Below are 27,369 nucleotides of genomic sequence, written 5' to 3'. Positions count from 1 at the left end.
AGAAGGGCCAAAATTCACCAGATGTCAACTTACTTTGATAAGGTTGTGTGGTGAAAAAATATGTTTGAGGTTTTAAACCATCATCAGCAGTCACTCGGAGCGAGTATGACTGTCTTCTTCGTGGGGTTGTCTACTTGTGGGTCTTTAGGTGGGTGTAGAGGCCGATCCGTGACCCACATATTTTGGTGCAGTGTTGGCATGGGAAAGGGCTGGTGGGTTGTGGTCATGCGTTTCTGTCTTTCCTTGCGGAGCTGTCGTTTTGTTTCTGTGACACGGTGGAGTTCTCTCTCATAGCGTGCACTACCTTCTTGCACTGCTTCCTTACAGCGGTGCCTGTTCAGAGCCATGTGTTCCCAGTCATGAGATGAAAAAAGTAATTGTTTAAGGTTAATCTTGGTGTTGTCCTTGTACCGTTTCTTAAACCCGCCTGGAGCTTGCAGACCTCTCTCCAGTTCAGAATAAAAAAAAATGTTTTTGGAGATGGGTGACGGACATGCGGATGGGATGTCCTGTCCACAGGAGTTGGTGTTGCATTATTGTGGTGGTGGTGCTGGGCATTTTTGCCTCCTCCCTAACGCTGATGTTTGTGCGTCTGTCCTCCCACTTGAGCTACAGAGCTCTCAGGTGCCTGCTGTAGGTGGTCCATGATTCTGCCCCGTACAACAAGGTGGGGAGAACCACAGCTTTGTAGAGCAGGAGCTTGGTATCAACCCTGAGATCTTGGTCTTCATAGACTCTTTTCCTGAGTCTGGCATAAGCTCCATTGGCACAGCTCAGGTGATGGTTGATCTCAAAGTCCGTGTCCGCTTTGGAGGAGAGAAGACTGCCGAGGTAGGGCAGTGGTCAACATTTTCGAGTAGGGTGTTGTCCACTTTTATGATAGGTGGAGTAAATGAATAAATGCAATGATGCATCCCTGTTGGACCCCTGTCTCCACAGTGAAAGGCTCAGACATGGAGCTGCTTTTGCTGAGCACTGTAGCTGTCATTCCATCATGTATTAGCCTCAGCATTCTGATGTACTTATGCAGACAGCCATACCTCAACAGTATAGTCCACAGAGCCTGCTGATCTACTGTATGTGGCAAAGGCCTTTTCAAGTCTATGAAAGTCATGTGCAAAGGCTCCTTGTGTTCCCGGCATTTTTCCTGGAGTTGGCGGGCTATGAAGATCATATCTGCTGTACCTTTAGATAGACGGAAGCCGTACTGTGATTCTGTGAGAATTTCCTCAGAATTTGGCAGTAGGCGGTCAGCGAGAACACAAGCAAGTACTTTGCCCGTTGTTGACAGGAGTGAGATACCTCTGCAGTTTCCACAATCAGCGTTATCCCCCTTCTTAAATATGGTCATGATCAGAGCATCTGTGAGCTCTGAGGGGAGTTCTCCCTTTTCCCAGACCTCCTAGCGGCACAGGAGTTCTGGTCCACCTTCTTTTAGGATCTCAGCTGGGATCCCATCTGGACTGGTGGCCTCGTTGTTCTTCAGGCTCCTGATGGCATCTTGGACCTCGGGTAAGGTGGGAGTTTCCCCCATGTCTTCCCTGATGGGACTCTGAGGGATGTGACTGATGAGGTTTGATTGGGTTGCAGTGTTATGGTTGAGGAGTTCCTGGAAGTTCTCTCTCCATCGCTTGTTGATGGACTTGTCCATCAACAGCTCCTGTTCGTCCGTCCTTTGAGCGCAATGGGTTCAAGCCGTGATGGCTTGGGCCGCAGACAGCCGAAGTGCCACTGAAAAAGCCTCTAGTGTCTCCAGAGTCTGCCAGACGTTGGATTTCCAGTGCCTTTTAAGAACAAAAGAAAAATACAAAAACAGTATTGCTCAGTGAAGTAGTCTCTGATACAGCCACAATGATGTCTAGTTCAACATACCAAAGGGTATTTTATGTTAACATGATGTGTACAGGCCCTCCTGGTTATCTTGAGTGTACAGCACAACCACACACAACATGAAAGCAATATCAATTGGGGAGAAAGTAAAAAAAAAAAAGCCAGATTGGATTTACAATGTTCCTCCTGGTCAGAATAGTGAGGGGCCCTCAGTCGGCACAGGGTCAAGGGCAATTGTCTCTCAGTTGCAAAGAATCTGATTGGTTGGGAGAGATCAAAAATCAATGTCAAGCCCTTTGTGTGGCTCTCTATTGTATCAGTCCTATTACATGTCAGGCTGCAGCATGTGTGATGTAATGATGGATTTGAAAAGCAGACAAGGTTCAGTAATGTTGTAATGTATTACGGACTTACCCAACCTTTAAAACAGATCAATGTTAGCTTTTTTTTTTAACCACTGCAAAGATTAGTCAGATTTCGATTGACGCTTGCTTGTGAACTTATTAGAATCTGTAAGCACTTTCACTGCTGCGTGTCTTTCTCTCCTTTTCAAATCAATGATTAAATAAGAGAAGCAGTTATGTGCTGAACTCAACGGAATTTTTTAAATAAACAGAACCTCGCTATTTTTCTCTGTGGCAGAACTTAAAAAGTATAACTTAGCTAATTTACAGATATTTGGGTGTTTGTGGCGGTCATGTCACATTGTTTGTGTGGCTTCATCCCACAGTCCAAAGACATGCACATTAGGCTAAGTGGGAATTCTAAATTGCAAATACAGAGTGCAAATGAGTGAGTTGGCTGCTCTGTTCACATCTTTGCCCCAGGCCAGCGGTGATAGGCTCCAGCAAACCTGTCACCCTGAGTGAAGGAGAAGCAGTGATAGAAAAGGATAGAAGGATGGATGTTGGCCCATTCTTGATTATATAAATTAAACAGGCCAGAACTGAAGAACAGATGATCAGAAGATATGCTGTTTGCTTTCTACTCCTTTGTTATTTTTTTACTGTCAACAATGAAACATAATGCACAAATAAATACAGTGCAAATGAAATATTTTGTAGCCTGTTATTGTTACACGGCACAGAAATATGTTCCTAAATGTGTAGCTTTTCTTTACAGGTCAGTAAAGGCCGGACAAAGAGGAGAAGAGAGAGGTGGACAGAGACGTTAGAAGAGCGAAAGCAGTGAAGCAAGTGAGCACTGAATTAAAAATGGGAGCAACACAAGACCAAGATAACGATAGAAAGCAAGGTTACACAACCGTGCTTGAGAGCAGAGTGCCTTTGGCAAGGCTTCTTGAGTATGGCTGCTAAGATAACAAGGCAGAAATTATCTCCCAAAGTACTATTAATAGCAGGCAAATCACATCTTGTCACTAAGTGATATAGCCAAGTGGAACCATTTTTTTAACTGAGCATTTTGACAGACATCGACGAGTGAAACAGGCTACTTGCACTCTCCAATGTAATTCTCTCAGTCAGTCGTGATTTATCATAGGAGCTATTATATTACGATAAAAGCAAATATATATAAAGAGTATAATAAACAAATAACTAAGAATATATGTTACAAATCTGTACAGAAAATAAGTATTCTTTAAAAAGTATCAATGTATTATCATTATTATTATTATTATTATTATTATTATTATTATTATTATTATTATTATTATTATTATTATTCAATATTTGCTCTTAGTGCTGCTTTTTTGCTGTTCGCACCATCTTTGATAAGCTTTTCCACTTTTACGTTTGACTGCACACCCAATGAGCATGTGACAAATCTCGGAATATTGTCCTTTTGCTATATTTTCCTACCCCAAGAGCCTTCTGCCATACCTGGAGTTGTTCATAGAGATCGGTATGTGCGGACACAGAGTGTCACCCCTTGCATATGGCACGTTTATTTAAGGAAAAGGGCAAGAACAGCACCAGCTCTGTAGCTCTTCTTTACACATCTACAATTGACCACGCGGCTACATCAGCGCTATAGTGAAGCGCATTGTAGAGTGGACCTGTATAGGCTGCACAGTGAGTGGATATTTTCTTTCTGTCCACATTTGCCTGTAAGGCTTTACAGCCTTTGACATTCCCAGTAACCAGCACAGATATAGCACTCTGCATAGTAGATACAGGGATTTGCTGAGGATTAGAGTCTTTGTAGCAGCTGCTGGATTTTGGTTGAAAGTCTAAAGTGACATTTTCCTGTGGCATTATATAGAGAATTGAGTAGAATAGATTAATGACGCTGTAACTTTATATACGTAACAGTGACGAAAAAACTGAATATTTAAATTCTTCTTTTAAGCTTTACCTATAACTTCTGTTACTGTATCTGTGAGGCCAACATTTTGTCATATATTAAAAATATCATTTTCTTTTATTTATTTATTATTTTCCTCATTAATCTAAGTCTTCGGTAGCCTGGTTCATAAGTTGCAGTCCAGTTAAACTCTAAATTGTAAGCAGCACTGAGATCATAATAGTTTTTATTTTTAGTAAAGCAGAGATTGCTTGGTATCGGTTTGACGCAGTGGGTTGCCACAGCCGCCTCTGTGCAAAGCTCAATTGTCAGGATATTTCTGTACCCCGCACTTGAGCAAAACATGTCTTGGCGCTGAAGGTTAAAAAAAAAATGAATGAAATCGAACCATTCATAAAAATAGGCCGCGGTCACGCTCTGATTGGCGGAAGCGAGACTTGTGCATAATTCATGAGCTGCTGAGAGTCTATTGGCTGCGTGATTTCAGGGACAGGGATAGCTGGCCAATCAGCACGCGTCTGTGTCGATGTGCGTGCTCACGGAAAAGCGACGGGGTCATTGAGAAAAAACCTCAGTCAAGTTTAGCAGCAGGAGGAGGAAGGTTTACTACTGTCCTGTGTCTGCTGCGGTTCTCTGGATATTCACTGTTTTTCATTTTTCAAGCACTTGGAGGCGCACACGGACGAGGTAAGTCGCTGTGTTTATTTCGGCAAGAGGTTGCCTTCGCGAAGGGCTCACTTTTTTTTTAATCAGAATTTTACTCTCTCTCTCTCTCTCTCTCTCTCTCTCTCTCTCTCTCTCTCTCTCTCTCTCTCTCTCTCTCTCTTTCTATCGCTCTCTTTCTATCGCTCTCTCGTTCTCCAAAGCAAAACGCCATCTTAATATAATGCGTTAACTCTGGCGACCATTTTATTCCACTATCGAAAACAGCATCTCGTTTTTTCACTTCTGCGATACTCCGTGTGTGTGTGTGTGTGTGTGTGTGTGTGTGTGTGTGTGTGTGTGTGTGTGTGTGTGTGTGTGTGTGTGTGTGTCACTCCACGCATGGGCGAACCCTCGGCAGCTGTGTTTAGTCGAACTTGACTTCATTGAGGGGAAAACAAGGAGCGAGGCTGCTCGCCCACTTCCACACCGCTTTCACAACGCCTATATTTTTATTCGGTCTTGTTTTTTTTGTTTTTTTTTTTCTTTCTACAGGGTTGTGAATTTAGTCAATAATTTTATTAGTAATTTTGTCTTATTATGCGCTACTCGAGTCATGACTTTCTAATTAAAAAGAAAAGTGGCTGGGACCGACGTGTGTGTGTGTGTGTGTGTGTGTGTGTGTGTGTGTGTGTGTGTGTGTGTGTGTGTGTGTGTGTGTGTGTGTGTGTGTGTGTGTGTGTGTGTGTGTGCGCGCGAGAGAGAGAGAGAGAGAGAGAGAGAGAGAGAGAGAGAGAGAGAGAGAGAGAGAGAGAGAGTGAGTCACAGTACTCCGCATGGGGGAGATGTGTGGTATAAAGGGCAGGGTTGTAGTTGTTGTTCTCGAGGGGGAACTTTTGCCATGATGGTCTGCGCAGTTCTGCGCATAAGGCGGCCGCATGTTCAGACACTTGCGGTTTCTAGACGCGGCATGTGTTTGGTAGGTTTCTGGGACCAGTCAGTCGGCTAAAGACCTTAGACTGGTCACGGAGGGGAAACAAGCACAGATGGCTTATGTAACCGTACACCTCCATCTGTTCCCCTTTGCGCTCACCAGCACTATGTCACTGTTTTAAAGGCTGATGGTGAGGCGAAAGTACTTAGGTCCATGACTGTGGCTGCTACAGCACCAGTCATGCCCCTCCTCAACAAACACATTGCCAGATAATGATGACTTGTGACCATATGGCGATGTTGAAATTCAAAATACAAGTGAATTCATAAGCACTGTCACAGTTGCAGTACTGCTGCTATAATGATGATGATCACAATAAGAATAATGATGATGATGATGATGATGATGATGATGATAATAATTAATTTTAAATCCTTTTTTTTTTTTTTCATCAGGCACTGTTGCTTGAAAGCAAAGACCACCTCTACCCTCTGCATTCAAGCCCCCTTTTCCAATCAACTTCGACAACATGGACGCATTCTATGACCAGCAGGTCCCATTTATGGTCCCGCCCACAGTAAGTGCATGCATGCTCTTCAGCCATAACACCCATATAAATTGAACTGTTTCTGCTCCCTGTCTGCCACTTGGTTTTACTTTTGCACTCTGGGACGATCCCCGTGTCAGACGAGGGGGTCGAGGCTGACTTCTCCTGCCGATGCTCATACACTTCTCTTCTATTTTCCAGCAGCACAGTGCTCACGTGGAGCCCTCCAACAACAGGTCTCTAAACGACAGAAAAAGGAAATTTGTCGATGCTGACCTCACCCATGACTCTGAAGGTAATGTTGTTATTACAAGAGCTTGGAATATATGCAATATCAACCTCAAAGTGCGCATTTAATGTGAACGTATGGGTTGGAAGACACTCAGTGTTTTTTGTTTTGTTTTGTTTTTTTGAAATCTGATCTCTAATTTTCTGATTTTGCAGAACTCTTTCAAGACCTCAGTCAGTTGCAGGAGCTGTGGATTGCAGAGGGTAAGTCTTTTTTTCAGATGGTGCATGAGACATTTACATCTGCTCTGCATGTTCATCTATTTAAAGACAGTGAAGTTATCCTAGTATAACTGTTAAAATTGCATTCCAATTTTTATTTTTTTCCCCACTTTTTTTCAGTAATAATTACTTGTATAAATAAATCGTTGTTATTCAACCGCCCTTGTAACTTTCTGAAATTGTGTATTTACAGCCCAGGTGCCAGATGATGAGCAGTTTGTCCCAGATTTTCAGTGCGATAGCTGTAAGTAGAGCACCAATTGTCTCTATCTGTACTCCTTTCTACTATTTTTAGACTATGTTTGATTTCAGTGTTCAAAATAGAAGTGGCAATTCAATTCGGCCCGGAGACAATCCAATTGTTTCTTTGCTCTATAGAAAAATATAACCTAATTTTTTTTTTTTTTTTACCAATAACAAATCTTACATTTGTTTTCCTATGGGATTATTCTGTCAGCTCTACTGACCTCACCTCAGCTACAATTTTCAAATCTGCTGAGGAACAACTTTTAAACTTTGACATTTTTCACTTTGACAAAAGACATCTTCGGGAGAGGCAGCGCTCACATGTCTTCAGTTTCAAGTGTAATCAGCCAATTGGCATGGCTATCACATGAGCCAAGCTCTTAATCGGATTCCACACTTGCATGCACTCGGGCCATGCCAATGACTCAGGCTCTCTTAGAATTCTTAGATAAATTAGCACCATAATCGGCACCGTCGCTGATTTGTCAGCGTCACTCGGCTGTGTCCTCGGATCTGGTTTCTTTCTAGCCGTCGTGTCATGCTCCAGGAAACGGCTCCCTTGCCCTTGAAAAGCAGCACTGTCTAATGGTTACAAAGCAGAAGAAAATCATTGACCACCATTACATTACAGCTGCACTGATTCAGAGAATGGATTGCAGCGTTACCTAATGGATATGTAACTGGGGCATCTACGACGCTAGGCTACAACCCCGTGTGTACCTCATGCAAAAGTGAATTTTTTTCCCTCTCTGCTTAAAAAAAAAAAATCTTGTCGACGTTTGAGTTTGGACGGTTCCCTATGGCAGGTGGTGATAAGGTTTAATTGATCTTCTATTACATTGCACTATACAGAACTTTGTCAAAGTGTTTCTTGGGAGTTTATGTAGACTCTGCTTCCTTATTAATTGTAGTGACGATAATAATGGCAGTCGGTGCTTCTACCGACCACTAAGGAAAGCCTTTGCCCGTTTTACAGGCTTCTCCGTATGATTGACTGTATTTCCTTCTTGCATGTCTCTCATACAGTGAAGTTCCATGAGCCACCGCCAGCCAAGATCAAACGAGAGCTGAGTCCTCTGAAAGAGATTTCTCCCCGTCATCGGGAAAAGAGTCCAATGCCCTATGAAGAGAAGTGCCCTTACAGCTACAGGTATCTATTAGCTTACACCACAGCTACCGCTGAACACTGCATCGGGCATCACTTTCTGATTCAAGTCATTTTTGATCCGTGTCACCCGCAGTGCCTGCGTCAGGATTCCCACCATTGGCTTCAAACCATTGGTTCGTCCCTCAACACCCACCTCCCCTCGTGGCTCCGCAAGCACTGAGTCGACGCACCCCCATGCAGCCAGTCCAACCTTTGGGCAGCTTCCAGTAAACCTACAGCTGCCTCCAGCTGCCAACACAGGATCACAAAGCCAGACGGCTCTCTCAGTTGACACCCACACTCCATCCTTTGCTGTGCCCTTTGCCCCAGTCAAGAGTAATGTCAGTCATTTCCAAACAGAGCACAGGTGAGTTGTTGTTTTTTTTGTTTTGTTTTTTTTTGTTAGCATCGTTTTGGAAAGTAGTGCTAATTTTTCCCTCTTCTCCTTTTGGATGTTGTTGCTGTAGGTTTCAGCGGCAGATGTCAGAACCATGTCTACCTTGCCCCCCGTCAAAGAGTCAACGGCGACCCCATTTGTTGACCCCGGCCGCTGAGGGCAGCAACAGTCGGCGACCGTACCATCGGCAGATGTCGGAGCCGCTGGTAGCGATGCCTCAGCAGGGCTTCAAGCAGGAACTCATGGATCCGAGATACGTGGAGCAGGACGTACCCACCATGTGCTACCCAGGATCGCCCCCAGGTCCTCAAAATGTTTCATTCTACTCCGTGAACATCAAGCAGGAGCCCCGAGATTTCTGCTTCGATTCTGGTGAGTAGCAGCGTCTTCAAAGCTTCTCACGATGGGTTCGAACGCACACTCGCGCCAGAATGCTGAAGTCAGCATGACGAACAGTCTCATTCTGTAAACCAATCAGTGTCTTAACCAATCTATTCCACACTCCGAGTGTCCTGCCAGCGAGTGAATGCGGCTTCTTTAGTTCGGCCTACGTCAAAAAGTAAATGGGTCATACGGTCAGGTAGTCGAGAACTTGTACAGTGAGCCTTTCTTGAGGAGATTGAGGCTACCGCTTTCAATTCACAGCTTGTTGATTGTCGCTTACCCTCAACTTGCATTAGTAGAATCCATTGCTATTTCTGTTCAGAGTTCTGCGAAAAGCCTCACAGCAGAGATACTGAAAATGCATTGTTTTGACCTGCGCCTGCATGCCCCACTGTTGCCCATGATCACGGTCACATGCTATCATTCTTCATGCTTGTTTCCCCCCCCCACAAATTGCTTTCTTTTTTTCTTCTTTTTTTTTTTCTTAATCCCAACCCACTCACGCCCTCTAATACTCTCATTTACCTTCATACTCCTTTCTGAACGGCTGGTCAGGCAATGATGTAATGAGAAATCCTCTTAGCTTCTTATGGCCTTTAAATACCTACGTCACAGAAGCCTTGTTTCCCTGGATGGATAGAAGAAGGGCTTGCTGGGCTCCCTGACCTAAAACACATCATTATGGCAGCGCTGGCTACGTGCAGATCTCATTTAAACATTCACATCTATTAGGTAACACAGATAAAACCCAGGACACCGCAACACCTAGAGATTGATTGCTATTTGTATTGTTATACGTGAAACAAAATAATGGTGGTGGGGGGGGCAAGATGGTTTGCACTGCTATTGACAGCTTGATTGAGACTCAATTGGCTGGTGCAAATATTATTGAGAGGCATACTTGTTGGGGTGTTGTGTACAGTTGTGTATTATTTATTTATTTGCTCTCTTGCTTTTTTTGTTTTTACAGAAGTGCCTAATTGTCAATCATCCTTTTGGAAAGCAGAAAGGTTCTACCATGATAATACTGAAAGTAAGCTCATTTGGTCTTTTGTACACTGCATGCTTATACTTAATTTTTTTTTGTAATGTAATGTGAATACCCAAAGTTGTACTTTATATATTTGGATTGAACCCAATGCACACTGTTAAATAAAAGTATGTATTTTCATTTGTTTCCAGGCTGCTCTTTTGACAGAGAACCGCAGTTGTACGCCGATGATACCTGCGTTGTCCCGGAAAAACTAGAGGGTAAGGCTGACAGTAAAAACACAGAATCTTACTTAAAGATTTTATAAATGGGAAAGAAAGGCTTTCTCCATACAATGCACTGCCTTGGCAAAAATGTTGCATCCAACTGCTGACTGATCTTTTCCCTCTCCCTTTCCTTCTCTCTCTCTCTTTTTTTTTTTTTTCTTTCCTCTTTCCTACTGCTGTTTGCCTCCATTACAGCTAAAGTCAAACAAGAGCCATCTGTGTACCGCGATGGACCTCCCTGCCAGCGACGCGGCTCCCTGCAGCTTTGGCAGTTCTTAGTCACGTTGCTGGACGACCCAGCTAATGGCCACTTCATAGCTTGGACTGGTCGCGGCATGGAGTTTAAGCTGATAGAGCCCGAGGAGGTCAGTCCGCAATGAGAAATATGTCAGCCGTCAACTTTCAATTTTAAACCTGCCATTTAATCTTGCCTGGCGAACTTTGCATCAGTTTTCTGATTGTGTAGTTTTGTGTGGTATCTGCGTGTAGGTGGCTCGTCGCTGGGGCATCCAGAAAAACAGGCCAGCCATGAACTACGACAAGCTGAGCCGTTCGCTGCGGTATTATTATGAAAAGGGGATCATGCAGAAGGTAAGGACTTGCTGATAACGACAAACAAACAACAAACAATTACACACTTTGTTGTATCAAACCCGAGCTCGAAAACTAGGCTAGGCTAGGTCCAGTCAAATTTGCTGCAACTTAGTCTTATAAAAAAAAAAAATGCTTCTGCATTATGTGGGTGGCACATCATTGACTGATTAAAAGTCAAGTAAAAATGCAAAGCATCAGAAGTGTGGAGAAATGCATGCATAATAGGGATGTTAACAATTAATCGACGATCGATTAATCATTGATTAAGAATTTAATCGATTAAATGAAATTAGTGACAATTAATTGAATTGTTTTTTACACGGGTAGTTAATACCGTTATAACAGTGAAGTGGCAACAAAAAGCCAATTACCTGTAGATTCTTTTAAACAACTTTAAACAAACAACAACAAAAAAAAGTTGAAATGTGACCCATTGGAAGTCAGAGGATAAATGTCGGACCCTCAACATTATTTAAGGGTTAAATAATGTGTTCCTTACACATTTTTCATTGTGAAATTTAACTTCTCAGGAAAAATTGCTGCTTTTCAATAAATCGTTAATCTGTCGATAAGGTCAATCAACTAACGATTAAGGAATGAATCGATAATTTGCATCCCTAACGCATAAGGTTGCATAAGTGAATAAGACTCATTTATTGTCATTTGTCTTTTGTCAGGTGGCTGGTGAGAGGTACGTGTACAAGTTTGTGTGCGACCCTGAGGCCCTCTTCTCAATGGTTTTCCCTGACAATCAAAGGCCAAACCTGAAGGTTGACCGAGACAGCCTGCCCGGCCTGGACGATGACACCGTGCCCCTCGCTCACTATGATGACACAACTCCCTACCTGCTGGAGGCTGGGGAGCATTGTGCCAGTAGTGGCCTGTCATTCCCGGATGTCTACAACTTTTAACTGCACGCACAAATCGATATGCAAAACAAAAACATCCATTCGCAAAACCCTTCCAACGCCTCCCGAGTCCTAACCTTGGAATTCCATCTGGATGGAAAACAGGCTGCTGTGTTTCTGCACGGCATTTGCTCATACGCCATTGAAGAGCCTCAAAACTATGAGCCACCAAGCTAAGAGTTAACGAAGGAAAAGACCCCAAGCTGTTCCTGCTCAAATACCGCACCATCTCAAGAAGAATAGGTGTTGGTCTGGACATGGTTTCTCTGCCTACCTAAAGGACAAATGAAAGAAGACCACACAGCATCAAGTGAATAAGTGAATGCAAAGGACAGCCCCCCCCCCCCCCCCCGTCCCCCAACGCGTCAGACCAGACCAAGAGAGTCATTGTGTTTTTTCCTTGACAATCGTTAAAACAATCAAATAATCAGCAGCGCACAAGTGTTAAAATTACAGATTCCTGATGCAGCACTTTTGTCTATACAGTACATGCCTCTTTTGCTACCTCCCAACCCCTCCATTTTCATACTTGTACATAATCTTTAAAAAAAAGGGCTGTTTTCACTTTGACAAAAAAAAAAAAAATCAAACGCAACAAATTTTTATCCCGAATTGCTTTTTATTAATCATGACCGTCCGTCTCGATCCAGATGAGATGTTTCACATTGGTTGGGTTGTTTCATGTCGTCTTCACGTGTTGCATTCACATCTCTGTTCAGTGCACTTCCAGTTTTGGATCAGTTCTGCTCTATCGTCCATCACTATCCGGATACATAAGATGTTCTTAGGTGTTTATTTCGTAAAAAAAACAAAAAAAACAGTAGAAGGCACAAAACCGTAATGATGTCTATGTTTTCTATATCTACGTGTTGATTGCTTTCTGGAAAGCGAATGGGTCCTCTGATGCACCAGTGTGGCAGGAGCATCAGCCAGTTGCATGCAAGGAGCATCGTTTTCATATTCTTGTTTACTACCCCTCTGGCTGACCGGACGGAGACTCCTTCATTTTGCATGGTGTAATCAGTCAAGACTATCCGCAAGCGTATTGCTTCTGCCTGTGTTTGGACAAAAAAAAAAAAAAAAAAAAGATATTTGTGATATTTTTGTTGCATTTATTTTCTGTGTTTCCTGTTGTTTTTCACATTTCTAAGCGGGCAAAGGCACAAAAGGTTTATATTTTTACTAAAGGGTTGCGTTTGATTTGAAGTGTGTATATTGTACATCTCCGGTTTTAACTTGCATACCCCTTTTTATTTAAAAAAAAAAAAAAATCTTCATAACTATGATGCAACTACTGCCCACAAAGGCACCTTTATTGTCGAGTGTGCGCGCGCGTGCGTGCGTGTGTGTGTTTCTGTGAATGCGTGCATGCATGCACCTGTGTTCTGGCAAGCTATAAATCTTTGGATCTATCTGAAATGGACTTATAGTCTGCATTTGTATAGGCTTTAGTTCTCTTTCTTAATGTGTATCTTACACTGTAGGGTTTATTATAATCTGTACTGGGTACAATAAACAGTCCTTTATGCTTCACTTCCTGCCATGTTTCATAAGTCCGCACAGCCATAACCCTGCTTGCAGTCAGTCAGCTGACTGGCTGCTGTGATCTAACGGTCACTGTGCTTGACCTGGCTTGGTAATTGATAACTTTTTTTTTTTATTTTTTTTTTTATAATAGTCTTATGTCCTAAGTTCTATGGCAGCCAGAAGGAGCCAAAAATGTGGCGGCCCAAGAATTTTTCTAGATAGAGAGATGGAGAGCGAAAGCTAAATGGAGCACATTCAGTACATACATCAATAAAAGAAAGAAACCTTATAACCCTTTAGCCGTTATTCAAACGGGAGAATATGTATGTATTTATACATACATATGAAAGATAAACATGGAAAATACAATTAACAACAACAAAAATATATGTACATTATGCAAGAGTTAATCCAATAATGCAACATTTACCATAAAGTCCTTGTCAGTCTGTTTCACCACAGAAGTGTTGTACAGTTTTATGGTTCGTGGGAGGAAAGATTTCCTGTCAAACAAGCTGTCGGAGTGTCCGGGAGAAGACTGGGAGATATCACAAGAAATCATGTGACGTCCAAAGAGGAAAATCTATTCAAAGAGGATGTCTGAAAGTCACCACATCACACGTTGATTGTTTATTTTTCAAAGGTTCAACTGAGATGTAAAGAGAATCTACACGTGTGGACGGAAATTGTCCAAACACTACGCAGACGCTGAGTAACAAATGTCTGACATCGCTGGACTGCTTGATATGTTCCAAGGCTAAAGCAGGGAGAAAAGGGGGATGTACTAATTGGGTTTAATGTACACTATGCCATGTGACCACTCTATGGTTCTGAGTAAATAAATAACAGAGTACAAGGCAAAATATCTCAGACATAGTGTGATTTCACGCTCCCAATTAATATAGCGTGACTAAACTCCCCAATCTAACAATGTTCCATAAGTCATTCATTAAAAGCATGTTGTCAGACGCACGTTGACAACAGCATCATTTTGAGTTCAAGTCATTTTTAACTTGAGGTGTTTTGGAAGGTTCTCTATTTGTGTCAACCATGGTCGCCCTCAAGTGGATTTACAACTGTACTACACATTTTTTTCTAATCTGATTTTATCCAGTGATGGCAATCCTCATTCACTCATCGGATTACACATGACACTTCCTGCAAAGCATGTATGTGACATCTCTCAAATAAAAAAAATAAAATAAAAAAATACTGAATTAAATATGATAATATGATTTACCGCATTTGTTAACAGCAATGCATTTATTAAAAATCTGTATCCCACATTAATATTGTTTATTAATTTGGTAGCTCTGACTGACTATAATCCCTACCGACTTTTCCTACAAGCTCTCATACATTTTTGTTTATTTCTCAGATATTAAACACTGTCTTAACACTGTTTTTAATGGCAAGGTAAAACTGATTTGGTTTGGACTTGAAGCACACAATCTTTATCAGTGAAAGGGACAGTTAATTAACTGACTGTGTCAATTGGCAGTTGCGCTTAAAAACAACAACAAACAAACAAACAAACAAACAACAACATCAAACAAACAAACAACAACAACAACAAAATATGCCTCGTTAAAAATATTATTTTAAAGAGAGTTCGAGGTTTACTTTAGTGGCAAAACGGTTCAATTGCGTTCTTTCATGGCTGAACAGTCAGCTTTTCTGTTCAGGCTGTAATGATTAATATCAACATTTATTCAATAATTGTATAATAATGTAACTATTCGGCCTACGTTTGTTCACAATATATAGCGAATAAAGTTCCCAACAAAAAAAAAAGTTCGGGGGGGGGGGGAGAATCACCCATTATTTTCCTGCTACTACTCATAATTGCTGTCCGTTATTTCGGGAGCGGAAGGCTGTCTCTTTTGCGGTCAAGTAAAGCAGCATGGCTGGGTACAATTCGAACCAAGTAAGAAAATTAACCTACCGAGTAGGTTGACCTAGTTTAAACGACAGGTTTTAAGAGGTTACCGAAACCCCCTAGCTCTCACTCGAAGTCAACGCCTAGCTAATGAAACGAGTACAATTAGCGTTAGCATGATTTTGTACAAGCGAAAGGAAAAACAAAAACAAAAAACGACTGAATTAAATTAAATCATTTAATTAAGATTTCACAGCTGCCGTTGTCGCATTGATGTGACTGGGCACGATGTCGACTTTTACCATCATGGACCAATGCTAAGTTGCTAACACCTGTGCTTGTCCTCCTCCAGAGCGCGTGGCCTTACTTCCCAAGGGCATTACCCCACATGGTGGCCGTCCCGGGGCATTCGCCCATACCGACCAGCAACTACTTAGATGTGGCGCTACGTCCGTGTGACACAACATATTACACCAATGCACCAATTGAAAGACACTGTCAGAGTAAGTTTGAGTTGAGATTTGGGCAGCAATTGACAAATCCACAGTTGCACAGTGGTTTTGGAGCATGGCCGACACAGTGGCGCAGTGGTTAGCGCTGTGGTACAGCAAGAAAGTTGTGGGTTCGATCCCGATCCCGGGCCTGGGGCCTTTCTGAATGCAGTTTGCATGTGAGGCCAATTGAGAACTATTACGGCAGCTTGGATGGCATTAATACAAATAATGCTGAAACTAACACTTCCATATTTCACAAACATGAAGGCTATATGCCACTTGGGAAAATATTTTCCAAAATACAAAAGAAAAGATTCACACTTGGAAGCAATGCTTTCCTAAGCAAGCAACCAAACCTCTGGCTGCTTAGACAGTGACAGGAGGATGCTGAGGCCAAAACAAACCTGAAAAATTGCTGACAAGGCAGAACAGACAAAGTGTAATTAAGTTGGTTTCGTTTTTGTGAGTGTTGTAAGATTTCTTTGCAGTAAACCATGTGTTCATGTTGTTAACTTAACACACACACACACACACACACACACACACACACACACACACACACTCGTAGAGTATACACACACTATTCTTTCAGGTGAAAGGCAAGTGGCAGAGTCATTCATTTTTCCATACCCGCTTAGTCCCGACCTCAGGGTCTCGGGGGTCTGCTGGTGCACCTTCTTAGCTAACTGTTACGGCTGTTGGAAAGCTAACGTTTGCTGATACTAACATAGCTTAAACTCAACGTGGCAAGAAAGCTAAGTAAGGTATGTCTTCTCAATAAGATGCGCAATAACAGTGTCTTTAGCTTACTTATTGGCTAGCCAAATTGGTCAGACGTCAGCTAGAAAGCTATAGTAATAGTAAGCCATGTTAAGTTTAAGATATGCATAGCATCAACGCAACGTCATGTAAAGTAATTTACGTTTAATGTGGAAAGTAGATGCTCAGATCTTTGTATGACTTGACTTGTGACTTGCTTGATTCTCACCACAGTGACTCCCACCTCTGCTATAAGTTGTCGTCACTCATATGAATGATGAACGATGAATGAAGCTGTGGGCTGCTGTCTCCCATCTGCCACCGTTTGTTTTGTTTTGTTTTTTGGTTATTTGGTTTTTCTTTTTGTTTTTGGTGGTTATATTTGGTTTTCTTGGAAACACTTTTTGATTTCAGATTATGTATGCTTGTAATTTTATTTATTGCTTATGTATATTCATCCATTCATCTTCTATACCCACTTATTCCTATTCAGGGTCACGGGGGTCTGCTGGAGCCTATCCCAGCTGTCTTAGGGCGAAGGCAGCTGGGATAGGTTGTAGGACTGTTTGTATGTACGTAATGTATTAAGGGGCTTGCGATGTGATGTGTAATAACGTTGTTTGTCTGCTCCTTCTGCTAGAAACGCATCTGTGGTGTTTTCCTTGGAAGGTGTTTCCTTATGCCGGGCCACAGCATTGCTTGCTTTACGACATCGACATCGGCCACCTTCAACAGGATCTCCGCCCCAAGGTCAGCCACCAAGCAGAACGTTTTTGCTTGAATAACATTTAAAAAAGTGTTAATAACACAAATGGTGACTTGTTAAATCGTTTACAGTTGGATTCATCTTTTTTCCTGTAGAATAGTCTCACTTAGACACATCTTTGCTCAAATGATGTTAAAGTTGACTATTTTTCTTTTGTAACCAAAAGGGTGACTAATATGTTTCCCAGGACCCGAGTCTGTCTGACCTGAAAGCAGAGCGCCCATATCGAACGGGCGACGGTGTGGCACACTTCACAGTGGAGGCGGAGAGATACGGAGCATCGTGGGCTTTGCCTCAGCTCAGGACGACGCAGAATGACGCGACAACATGGCAAAGTGCTACACCTGCACATTATGAAGGCAGTCCATTGCAGTACGTATACACGCACACCAACATTTTCCTATTTGCTTATCACTTGCAGATTTTCTCTCACTTAGAATAAATTGATATAAGTCATTGCACAGTGCAGGCACATTTGAATTTTAAAAAAGATCTTCCATCTTTTTTCACAATAAAAGTCACGATAGACCTAACAATGCAGATGAGCAGAGACTGTTAGCAAAGCAGCTTGGGCTTCCATGACGTGTCATTGGTGCCCCGGGTTTATGCTGACCAATGCCTATAACCCATTGCTTCATCAGAGCGTCTGAGAACTTTGTTCAGTAGATGATTTCTTTCATTCCTGCCTCACAGTGAGCGCCACACAACTACAACTACAGCTACAACTGCAGCTACATTTGTACTTTCTTGATTGTTGACATTTGTGGATTTCTAAGTAGTTTTTCATTGGTCCTAGATTTTTTTGACCATTGCCTGTGGACAATCACTAAGGCTGAAACCACTGAGGCTTAAATATGTCACTGTAAATGTAGGACAGATAAAGCCCACAGAGAGAGGAGATGTTTCATCAGTGTCAGAAATAAGGGAATGAAAAATTGCCGCGTGAACCTCAAGTGGGTTAAAGTGGCAAAACTCATACACCCTCTCTGTGTGATGATTTTGAGTCCCTGCTAGCCTTTTGCTTACCAAACAGGACCAATGTGAAACCTCTTCCCCCACCCATCGTAACTGCTGCCCTACCACTGTTAGAACAAAAAGCAGCCACCCCCGACTGCGGGTACCGCTACTTCAGAAGACACGCAAACACCACGACATGTGCGCCAAATAAACACTGACATTGGCCAAAACGATCCTGCATGCAACTCTAAATCTGGAGAGCCCCTTTTCGGGACCAGAACCCAACTGAGAAGCGGAACATCCGACACAGAACTCCACTTAAATACGCAAGCGTTTAAGTTTGATTTGAACTGACTTTAGATGGTTGAGATGAAAGGAGGAGGCAGGACCAATAATCGATAGAGCCCCCCTTGGAAACAAAGCCCTAGAATAAAAATAGAAATGGAATAGGAATAGAATAGGAATAGAAAGCACTCCTCTGGATTTACTCCAATATCTGACACAGCTTTAGCTAACGTTAGCATGTCCATCTCAGTCACATGCTGGCGGCATTTTACTTAATGACAATTAGAGGAGCGAGATGAGTGCAGTGCCACTTTGCTTTGGTTCACATGCAGTGCTCAGCTGCGCTCCTGAGCAGTGGGGGGGGGGGGAAATAGTATTGCCACCGTAAAAGAAAGGCAAAATGAAGCTAATCAATCTGGGAAGAGATCCCATATTTTAGGAATCCAACTCAAATTGCATTTTGATTATGGACAAAATTAACATTTTCACGATCTCACATTTTTTTCAGACGCTGCCGTATTTATATTTGAATATTCGAGGGGAAAAATGCTCAGTGTGTTTAACCGATATATCAACATTACTGTCATGTTCCATTTTACAGGACTGAATTCCCAGCGGCTGAGATGGAGCTTCGTAATGAAGACCCTGTCGCCGACGAGGCCGGCTGGAGTCACGACCTGTCCTCCAGCATCATGGTGGACGATAACAGCATTCTCGCTTTTCAAGCCAGTAACAAAAGTAGTAACAATGACGTCTCTGCTCAGCCGAGTGTCGACCCCTGCGGCACGGCCGGCGCTGCGCCTACGACGCGCTCGTCGGTCCTCACCCAAACCGACCGTCCAGGAACGGCCGAGGCGCTCGTGAATACAGAGGTCTCGATGTCAGACCTGGACTACCTGGCGGAGGTGAGAGGCGAAGACGACAGAGAGCGGTGTTGGCAGGAAAATAAGTCAAACGTATTTTCACCCCTTGTAGGAATTCATGAAACTTCAGAGGGCTAAAGAGGAATGGAAAAAGAAAAAAGCGACGCTCAAGAGGTTTGTTGTCACACAGACAGAACTTCCGGTTTGAATTCAAAATCAGGAGGTGTTCAATTGCGCATTTTGTGTTTTTTTTTCCCCCCAGAACTTTGAAAAAGCAGTGCTCCTGCATCCAGCGCGCCCAGCAGGCTGAGCTGTCTCTGCTGGCTCTGCAGTACAGCATGTGCAGAGTGCACTGCTCAAGACTCTGCAGCAACCCGCAAAGAAGCCAGTCGAAAACAACGTGAAAGAAAAACACACGTTTTTTTTTTTTTTTTTTCTGGTCAAGATTCTCGAAACTCTTCAAGCAGAACTCGTGCGCATTTGCCATAACACAATCTCGTGTTGTTGTTTTTTTCTCCCCCCCCCCCCCCCGCCCCCTTCAGTTCTAAAACTCCCCGTGCAAACATGGCGGCTGCTCTGCAAAAGCTGGAGTCTGATTATAATCACATGAGACAGGAGATCCTGACGGGGGTCCCTCTGGAGCAACTGAGGCCGCTCTGTGTTGACCTGACGGAGGGAAGTTGTATTCCGTCGCAGGTCAGAACGGCAGCAGTCCCCGGGGGGTTTTCTCAGTCACGCACTCATTCTTGCCCCTCTTTAGATACACGCCGACCTTCCGGAAGACGTTCAGTCCGGGCAAGTGAACTTGCACAAGAACACGTCAGCTCCTTTTGAATGTCGCCGCCGAATTCCGTGAGACGGCCAATAATACTGTCCCCCTGTTCCGCAGGAGTCCTCGGGAGCAAGAGCAGTTTTTGGATAAAGAAAAAAGCAGTGTGGAATTGAAAAGTGAGGACGGCAAACGGGTACGTCGACGCCCTCAAGGTGTCACAGGAGTGTCACAAAACCAAGGTTCTCAAGCGTCCTTTGTTTTCTTTTCTTGAAATGTCTAATTCAACACATCTGATTGACTTAAAATCCCCCCCCGAAACATCTGGATTGGGCAGAGGAAGGTTCAGATGGGGAGCTGCAGCACAGGTGAAGTTCTTGCATTTCCTCTGCAGGACAGAATAAAGCACATCTCACAGGAGGAGAAAGACAATAAGACGCTCGCACGCTACGCGTCCGTCTTGTCACGCACGTGTTGATTAAATACACATTTTTCTTTGCCTTGAGCGCAGCAGCGTTCAACGAAATGAGTGTGAGTGAGGCGTGGTTCGACGCTGAAGAGTACCTGGACGGTAGGTGGGCAATGAATGGGAAGATTGCGCAAAGCCAGAAGTGTGATTATGAGTCAGCGTTCCATCAAGTCCGCAATAAATGAATTTGTTGTTTTGTTGTAAAGTTGTTGTAGACTTTACCTGTGGGGGTTCTCATTGCTTGCCGCCATGTGTTCCCATCTTCTCCAGTAACATCACTGAGGTAGGTTTGCACATTTCTCTTTAACACATCTGAAAGTACAACTTCTGCCTGTGTTTGTCGAAGAAACGCCATCCTGTTTTGTCAGATTGTGTAACGACAGCAACATAAATTCATATTTCATTCAGTTTAGTGGCTCGTATAGAACGGCTCTATCCAGCAGGTGGCAGTGCAGGCTATTTTATTTTTTCTTCCCTCCAGATGGACATGAAAGCTCAGTTGGAGAAGTACCAAGCCACTGACATCAGTGCCTGTGCTTCTGAAAATGATATGAGGTGAGCCACTGCTCTGCTTTCTGAAAACATGCCAGCGACACTCATCACACTGCTGTACATGCCTGCTGTTAGCGGTAGTTAGCGCAGCCCAGGGGTGTCAAACTCATTTTGGTTCACGGGCCACATGGAGGAAAATCTCTTCCCAAGCGGGCCGGACCGGTAAAATCATGGTATGATAATAATAACGTGAAAGTAACAACAACTTCCACTTGTTTTCTTTGTTTTACTTCGTTCGTGTTCTTTGAGGATTCTGCACTCTGCATCAGTGTTGCCAACTCCTTAGTAAGGAAAGTCGCTATTGATGAATGACATCATCGTCTAATTTGCATAATTGACCATTTGCACTTGATCGCAACGCAATAAAACCAGGAAAAGTCGCTAGTCGCTTTTGACAAAAAAAAAAGTCGCTATTGGGAGAATAGCGACTTTTTGGGGGAGAAAGTCACCAAGATGGCAACACTGCTTTGTCTGTTTTGACAGAGACATTTTGGGGCAATGATGGTAGGCAATAGAAGACGTGAGTGGCTGTACTTGTGTCGATTTGGTCAGCCTCAGTATTGAGTTTGTTTGCGAAGCAGAAACGATATTGCGACACCAAGTGGACACATTTAGAACAGAACTTCCTTTCGTTGGTAAATTGCAGTGTTTATATTTTGCTAAATCATCTCGCGGGCTGGAAAAAAAAGAGTTTGCGGGCCTGATCCGGCCCGCGGGCCGTATGTTTGACACCCCTGGCGTAGCCAAAATCCAACTCACTAATAGAAGCTCAAGGCATCTTAATCTGGTTTTTCCCAAAAGAGGATTAACAAAGGTTTTTCCAGATTGGTCAGCATGCAGGCACTGGTGTTCCACTGATATGGCCGCATTGGTCTTGAATTCACGTGTTACAAAGGCCTTGGTGATAAGTGGAACACTGCCTGCACCACCTACAGTCAAAGAGCTGAATGGCTGCAGCAAGAATTTAAATGCCTTGCATATTAATCACACCCAGCAGATCACCCGGGCCTGAGTTTCCAGGAGTCACTACGACACCACGAGCTTCAGAGACTGAATGTGGAGGAACTGAAAGGAAGGTAAGGATGGAAAAACTCATTACATAGAAAGCAAAGTAAGTTAAGTATTCTCGATAAAATGCGCAATAAAAGTGTCTTTAGCTAACTTATTGTTAGCACAGGGAAGCCACAGCAAGCGGTTTGGGCTGCAGTCGCCTGCCTCTGCCTTCATTTTGCTCTGCTTCTAGATGAGATCTCAACTTCTGCTGAACTGATTCAGTTTCCTCCACCTTTTATCTGGAAGTTCCTATGTTTATGTTGCTCTCATTTCAGAGGCACCTGTAACATGAGAAAATAAATACATTTCCAGATAAGCTCTGCTAAAAAAGTGCTAAGGGTTGAAAAATAGAGAAATGTTGTTTCTCAATTATTCCTGAACCACCTGAAACAACAACCGCAAAAATATAATGAAAAAGGATATATTAAAAAAAAAAATAATAATAATAATCTTGAAATCTGTCCTGGTGACGTGTCACAATAAGCCTCCATGTGAAGCTAACAGCAAAGTTTTTAATGAAGCTTTAATTAAAAGCTTCATTTAAAAAAAAAAAAAGTCATTAAAGGCTTGTTTTTTTTTTTTTTTTTTTAATGAATCAAATAATTGTTTGTTTTTTATATATCAATTTGAGTCAGTTAATTGCTTCAGATCTACATTGGACACGGTCCCTGTTCTTGTAAAGTGAAGTATGGTATGTTTAGTTAATGCTGTTTGCATCTTCCCTAGGTGTAAACATCAAACTACATCAGGACAACAGTCTCTCCCACTCCAAAGTGTTCTCACTGCCTCAACACGCTGCGACCGTGTGGAGCTTTGATGGACTTGAAGCTGCTTCCCCCAGATGTTGGAAGGCAGAGGATTGTTCTCTTGGTTCTTCCTGATGCACATCCAGTACCTTTGACTCTTTACCGAAAGTAACTTCTTTCTTTTTTTTTAGATGTACATTGAAAATATGGGAGTTATCAAAGTGCCTCTACTGCCAGTTCTTTGGTAGTTGTTTGAAGTAAAACATGGCAAAAAAAAATATTTCAGTTTCCAAAATATCAATTGCGTGATTGCTGGTATTAAGTTGCAGCTCGTTTTCCTTTTTGTATGTTCTTGTGGTCCATAGGAGGCTGCAATTTTCTGTGTTTGTTTATTTGACTAAGACTTTGTATGAGCCCAAAACTAAAGGTTCCACATCAAACCCCGTTGCACATCTTTATTTTTCACCCGGGACTTGAATGGGGTAGCAATTCATTATCCAGAATCACCAGAATGACAACCTGAGTGACAGAGCCCTCAGCACCACTTGGATGTAGCAGGAATCCAAACCGCTGATGCCTTATTGTGGCGCCTCCCTGGCCCTGTGAGGCAGCAAGGTAATTATCACCAACATGGGAGATGTATCGCTGTGGTATATCGGCAGTGACGTAATCAAGACCAAGAGTTACTGAAACCAGGGGCCTGTTGGATTCCACCATTCGCGATAAATAACTAAGCCGAGTCGTCAAGCAGAGAAAAAGCGTTGCAGAGTTTTGCAGACAGCATGAATGTGTAAATCGGGCACCGATACACACTTGCTGCTGAAACTTATCACAATTACAATTCACACGGTTAATCAACAATCCAAAAATGTAGTTGTACTCTGATTACGAATCAGCTAAAATTGTAGGTGGAATTAATTGTAGACATGCATTAAATTGTACATTTAACTCCTACAGACTGTATAACTCTTTGATTTATAGATGAGCTCATTGACTATTGAAAATCTGAGATTTATTTTTTTATTTATTTTTTAAAGTTCCTCTTACGGTTTGTGTCTTATGGTCCTCATGCTCCTCTGCTGTGTCATTAGCCCACATGTGTGTGTGTGGGCGGGGCGGTGTGTGGTTGTGTATGTGGCGTGTCTAAGGAAAGGGAGGACCCCAAGAGTGGCGTCACACACACACACACACACACACACAGACTGGGACAATTCTGCTGTCTTCCCTGATGACGACAGTGGTTGGCTGGTCGGGGACCAATGAGTTGGCAGAGGATTTATTTTCTTATCCAGTTTAAATTGATATAAACTAGTTTGTCTCTTCATTCCCTTGAGACTGTTATCTTAGAGGCCAAGGCGACTTGGTACTACAGCCTAATATCCAAAAATAAAAAACAAAACAAGTAAAAAAAAAAATATATATATATATATATATATAGAGAGAGAGAGAGAGAGAGAGAGAGAGAGAGAGAGAGAGAGAGCTCATTGGGAGGCTAGAGGCACACAATTTCAAGAAAAAAGTTGGTGCACAATTTTATTTTTCCTTTGAGGCAAACATGAGAATGTGTCTCCGTCTGTGGGGTTTTGTTTTTGTTTTTTTTGTCAACCACACGGTGTAGTTCTTCAAGCTACCTCTAGGGGTCCGCAGTAACTCGTGTCGGCCTCGGCGCGAGTGGCCAACGCAACGTTCAACCGTGTGGCCGCAAGCAAGGGGTTAACACGCTGGCGTGAAACGACGAATGGGCGGAGACTCCATTGGGTAGCCAGACTGAGGGGGAAGCGACATCAGCGGCAAACAGAAAATCACTGCCAGCGACTCGCGCGTCTGTCTCTCCGCTGACCTCGTTTTCGTTTCCCAGCTCGTCTCCGAAGAGCTTCTGAAGCCTGCGGGCCAAATATTGTGACGTTCCCGAGCAGCTGTCAGCCATGGGAGGACGAGAGGAGTCGTTGGAAGCGTCCTCACCAACAGTGTTCGCGGTCCCCAGCTGAAGGCGCAAAAACAAACAAGACTTCGCGGATTATTAAAAGAAAGAAATTCAACGCCTTGCGTGGAGTTGGAACCTTCGGCCATACCGCGGCGGAGCAGGTTGCATTCCTCTGCCGAGTTGGTCACTCATGAGCGGGACTGTCAGATGAGAGGTCTTGGCTGTCGGGTAACATACCGGTGACAATTTGCAGCGATAGGACTGTGCGAGGAGACGCCGACAGCACCATGTGCAACCCCAGGACGAGGATGCAGCGGGCCTTGTTGTGTTGCATGCTGCTGGGGACGGTGGTGCACCTTAGCAGAGGTAGGACACAAACACTCGCATTCTCACTTGACTTGGCTGCAGTTTATTTGCCTTCCTTTTGGAATGTGGAAAAAGCCACTCCGACAGCGGTAAAGCTAGCCACCGCTCGGATTCGTAGTTGCGTGCCTATGCGAGGTATTACGGTAACAAAGGATACTTTCAAAATAAACGCGACGTCCGTCTCCGCTCACGTTCGGTCAGTGCGATTATGGTAAGCAATGAGTACATTTGTACAACCAGATAAGTCATTGTGATAAATATAACTAAATTGATCAAAATTGAGTTGTTGAATTTCAAAATAAAACTCCAACGTTCCAAAAGTGTACTTCACAGATAACTGATTCACGACTAAACTAATGCCTGTTGCCACAACCTTCTTCCATTTAGGATCAAACGTTGGGTTTGTTTGTTTTGAAGATGTTTGGTTGTTTTTTGTTTTTTTTTCCGGAGCGCTGATATTTGGGTGTTTGGGATGGCCACTTGAACTCTTGTTAGTGTACAGTGTAAATAAAACATTGCACTCCTTAAAATTCTTCTCTTTGCACTGTATGTGTTGTGGTACCATGCAAATTTGCCCAATGTGGGATAAATAAGGGCATTCTACTTCTTAAAGGGGAATACGCTTGTATTACATCGCTTGATTGAGAATACTGTGCCATTTGCATAGTCTTGTCATAGCCTATTGGTTAAAAGTAAATGAAAGCATTTCGCAAACAATGAATTGACAGATTTTCAGTCCTACAGCGCTCGAACTCAATTGCAGAACTAGAATCTGAGAACAAGACCCTAGAATAATGCCTCAGACGTTTCAACACTGTTGCTGATAAACTGAGACATGCTGACTATGGCGGCATATTTTCAGCCGACGTAGTGGGCGCAGGTGATAACTGAAATTGGGTTTGAGTTTACTGTACACATCATATATGATCACATGCTGTTCGCAACCAGCAAAGAAGCATCCGCAACAAGAGACTGACTCTCATGGATAATCATACTTTTTTCCTGAGTTCTGCAACTGTCCCTTTCATGAACGTATTCTAACCAATCTAGGTCTCAATATTTGCATGAGCGGCAGTGCCACTTCCTGTGAGGAATGCCTCCTGCTGCATCCCAGTTGCGCCTGGTGCGCACAAGAGGTACGTACACATGACGTGGATTGTGTTCAGGATGGTTTTGGTTTTGTTTGGGTTTTTTTTCAAAAATTGTGCTAACGATGTTTCGCACAACAACCACTGTTTTTTTCACCGTGTGTCACGTTTCATCTCTTTCGGATGACTCTGAGCGACTGGCAGTCACCAGCTTTTTGTCCCGCAGGATTTCGGAAGAGGGCGGACTTTGACGTCCCGATGCGATCTTCTTCAAAACTTGCAGAGGAGGGGCTGCGGGACGGAATATATCGAGTATCCCACCAGTAGCGTTTCGGTTCTGCGGAATATGCCTCTGAGCTCTAAAGGGTCAGACCCGAGCCGCGTGGTTGTCCAGATCATGCCTCAAGACGTATCTCTCAAACTACGACCAGGTGGGTGTTGTCACTTTTCAGAAAGTGCAAGTCAAACACGGAAAAATGCTTAGCGTCTTAACTCTTATGGTCTCACGTGCTTTTCCGTCTGTCCATTTAGGGGCCCAGACCTGGTTTGAGGTGCAGGTGCGGCAGGTAGAGGACTACCCAGTGGATCTGTACTACTTGATGGATCTCTCCCTCTCCATGAAAGACGATTTGGACACCATTCGAAACCTTGGCACCAAGCTGGCCAATGAGATGGGCAAGCTCACAAGCAACTTCAGACTTGGCTTTGGCACCTTTGTGGACAAAAATATGTCGCCCTTCTCGTACACTGCACCCAAGTATCAGGAAAATCCTTGCAATGGGTGAGTAAGAGCAGCCGCTTCTTTGCGCATTACGGCGCGAGTGGGTGGATGCAAACATTGTGAGGAACCCCAAAAAAGAAATGTATGGAAATGTCAGCCCTGCAAAAAAGTGTTTGTAGACTCAAGTGTGAATATATCAAAGACAAATCTTTAGATTTCACACAAACACACACACACACATTATTATTATTGCCCTGCCGTCCAAGAATAAGAGCATTCATAAATTTAAAAGGCAAAGAGAATCTAGCTTTGTTCAAAGCTGGTTGTTCACGATTGATTGCATGCAAATTAGAAGCTACGGCAACTAGATGGTGAAAATCTGTGTCACATTGTTTGCCCTCGAGGTCTATCTGCACTGCACTCGCCATTGTGCATCACTTCCCATCTGGGTTATCGCTTTGGTTGCAATTCACACACAGTTGAGGGAAAT

The 27,369-nt window shown here is 43.2% G+C and overlaps 3 protein-coding genes and 1 long non-coding RNA gene across 5 annotated transcripts in view; all 4 read left to right on the top strand.

Annotated features, from left to right (window-relative positions):
• Positions 1-4,641: 4,641 nt before the first annotated feature.
• etv5a (ETS variant transcription factor 5a) lies at positions 4,642-13,194 on the top strand. 2 transcript variants are annotated; one of them, XM_076030802.1, is made up of 13 exons: positions 4,642-4,782; positions 6,127-6,248; positions 6,423-6,513; positions 6,663-6,710; positions 6,922-6,972; positions 8,001-8,124; positions 8,216-8,488; positions 8,589-8,890; positions 9,873-9,935; positions 10,085-10,153; positions 10,355-10,524; positions 10,649-10,750; positions 11,431-13,194. In XM_076030802.1, exons 2-13 carry the CDS (start codon positions 6,201-6,203, stop codon positions 11,662-11,664), a joined length of 1,575 nt encoding a protein of 524 aa, XP_075886917.1. In that variant the 5' UTR covers positions 4,642-4,782; positions 6,127-6,200; the 3' UTR covers positions 11,665-13,194. The 2 variants fall into 2 exon arrangements, with proteins under 2 accessions (XP_075886917.1, XP_075886916.1); XM_076030801.1 differs by having other exon boundaries at positions 6,420-6,513.
• Positions 13,195-15,009: 1,815 nt separating this feature from the next.
• Positions 15,010-17,006, top strand: LOC142891298 (uncharacterized). The gene is made up of 3 exons (XR_012927258.1): positions 15,010-15,115; positions 15,420-15,570; positions 16,961-17,006. It is a non-coding gene; the product is annotated as an uncharacterized LOC142891298 (long non-coding RNA).
• Positions 17,007-17,331: 325 nt separating this feature from the next.
• Positions 17,332-20,438, top strand: rbm44 (RNA binding motif protein 44). Its single transcript, XM_076031181.1, has 8 exons — positions 17,332-17,458; positions 18,930-19,233; positions 19,304-19,365; positions 19,454-19,591; positions 19,734-19,887; positions 19,952-20,010; positions 20,081-20,156; positions 20,355-20,438. Exons 2-8 carry the CDS (start codon positions 18,952-18,954, stop codon positions 20,436-20,438), a joined length of 855 nt encoding a protein of 284 aa, XP_075887296.1. The 5' UTR covers positions 17,332-17,458; positions 18,930-18,951.
• Positions 20,439-24,798: 4,360 nt separating this feature from the next.
• Positions 24,799-27,369, top strand: part of itgb5 (integrin, beta 5) — a 29,146-nt gene continuing 26,575 nt past the window's right edge. Inside the window, exons 1-4 of the mRNA XM_076030812.1 lie at positions 24,799-25,070; positions 26,121-26,206; positions 26,385-26,589; positions 26,690-26,939. Coding sequence (XP_075886927.1) covers positions 24,992-25,070; positions 26,121-26,206; positions 26,385-26,589; positions 26,690-26,939 — 620 coding nt within the window. The 5' untranslated portion in view covers positions 24,799-24,991. The remainder of the gene's footprint in view (positions 25,071-26,120; positions 26,207-26,384; positions 26,590-26,689; positions 26,940-27,369) is intronic.

The sequence above is a fragment of the Nelusetta ayraudi genome, unplaced genomic scaffold, assembly GCF_046127955.1.
Source record: "Nelusetta ayraudi isolate G7.1 ecotype Tasmania unplaced genomic scaffold, CSIRO-AGI_Nayr_v1 ptg000031l, whole genome shotgun sequence".
Taxonomy (NCBI): Eukaryota; Metazoa; Chordata; class Actinopteri; order Tetraodontiformes; family Monacanthidae; genus Nelusetta; species Nelusetta ayraudi.
This window is presented reverse-complemented; position numbering and strand designations above follow the sequence as displayed.

What these genes read in the sequence shown, in the direction of transcription:
- etv5a (XM_076030801.1), top strand. Translation starts at nt 6,201, where the DNA reads ATGGACGCATTCTATGACCAGCAGGTCCCATTTATGGTCCCGCCCACA. An exon ending in AGCTGATAGAGCCCGAGGAG is followed by an intron (nt 10,525 to 10,648) that starts GTCAGTCCGCAA and finishes ATCTGCGTGTAG; the next exon opens with GTGGCTCGTCGCTGGGGCAT. An exon ending in AAAAGGGGATCATGCAGAAG is followed by an intron (nt 10,751 to 11,430) that starts GTAAGGACTTGC and finishes GTCTTTTGTCAG; the next exon opens with GTGGCTGGTGAGAGGTACGT.
- rbm44 (XM_076031181.1), top strand. Translation starts at nt 18,952, where the DNA reads ATGGAGCTTCGTAATGAAGACCCTGTCGCCGACGAGGCCGGCTGGAGT. An exon ending in GTGAACTTGCACAAGAACAC is followed by an intron (nt 20,011 to 20,080) that starts GTCAGCTCCTTT and finishes CCTGTTCCGCAG; the next exon opens with GAGTCCTCGGGAGCAAGAGC. An exon ending in AAAGTGAGGACGGCAAACGG is followed by an intron (nt 20,157 to 20,354) that starts GTACGTCGACGC and finishes TTTCCTCTGCAG; the next exon opens with GACAGAATAAAGCACATCTC.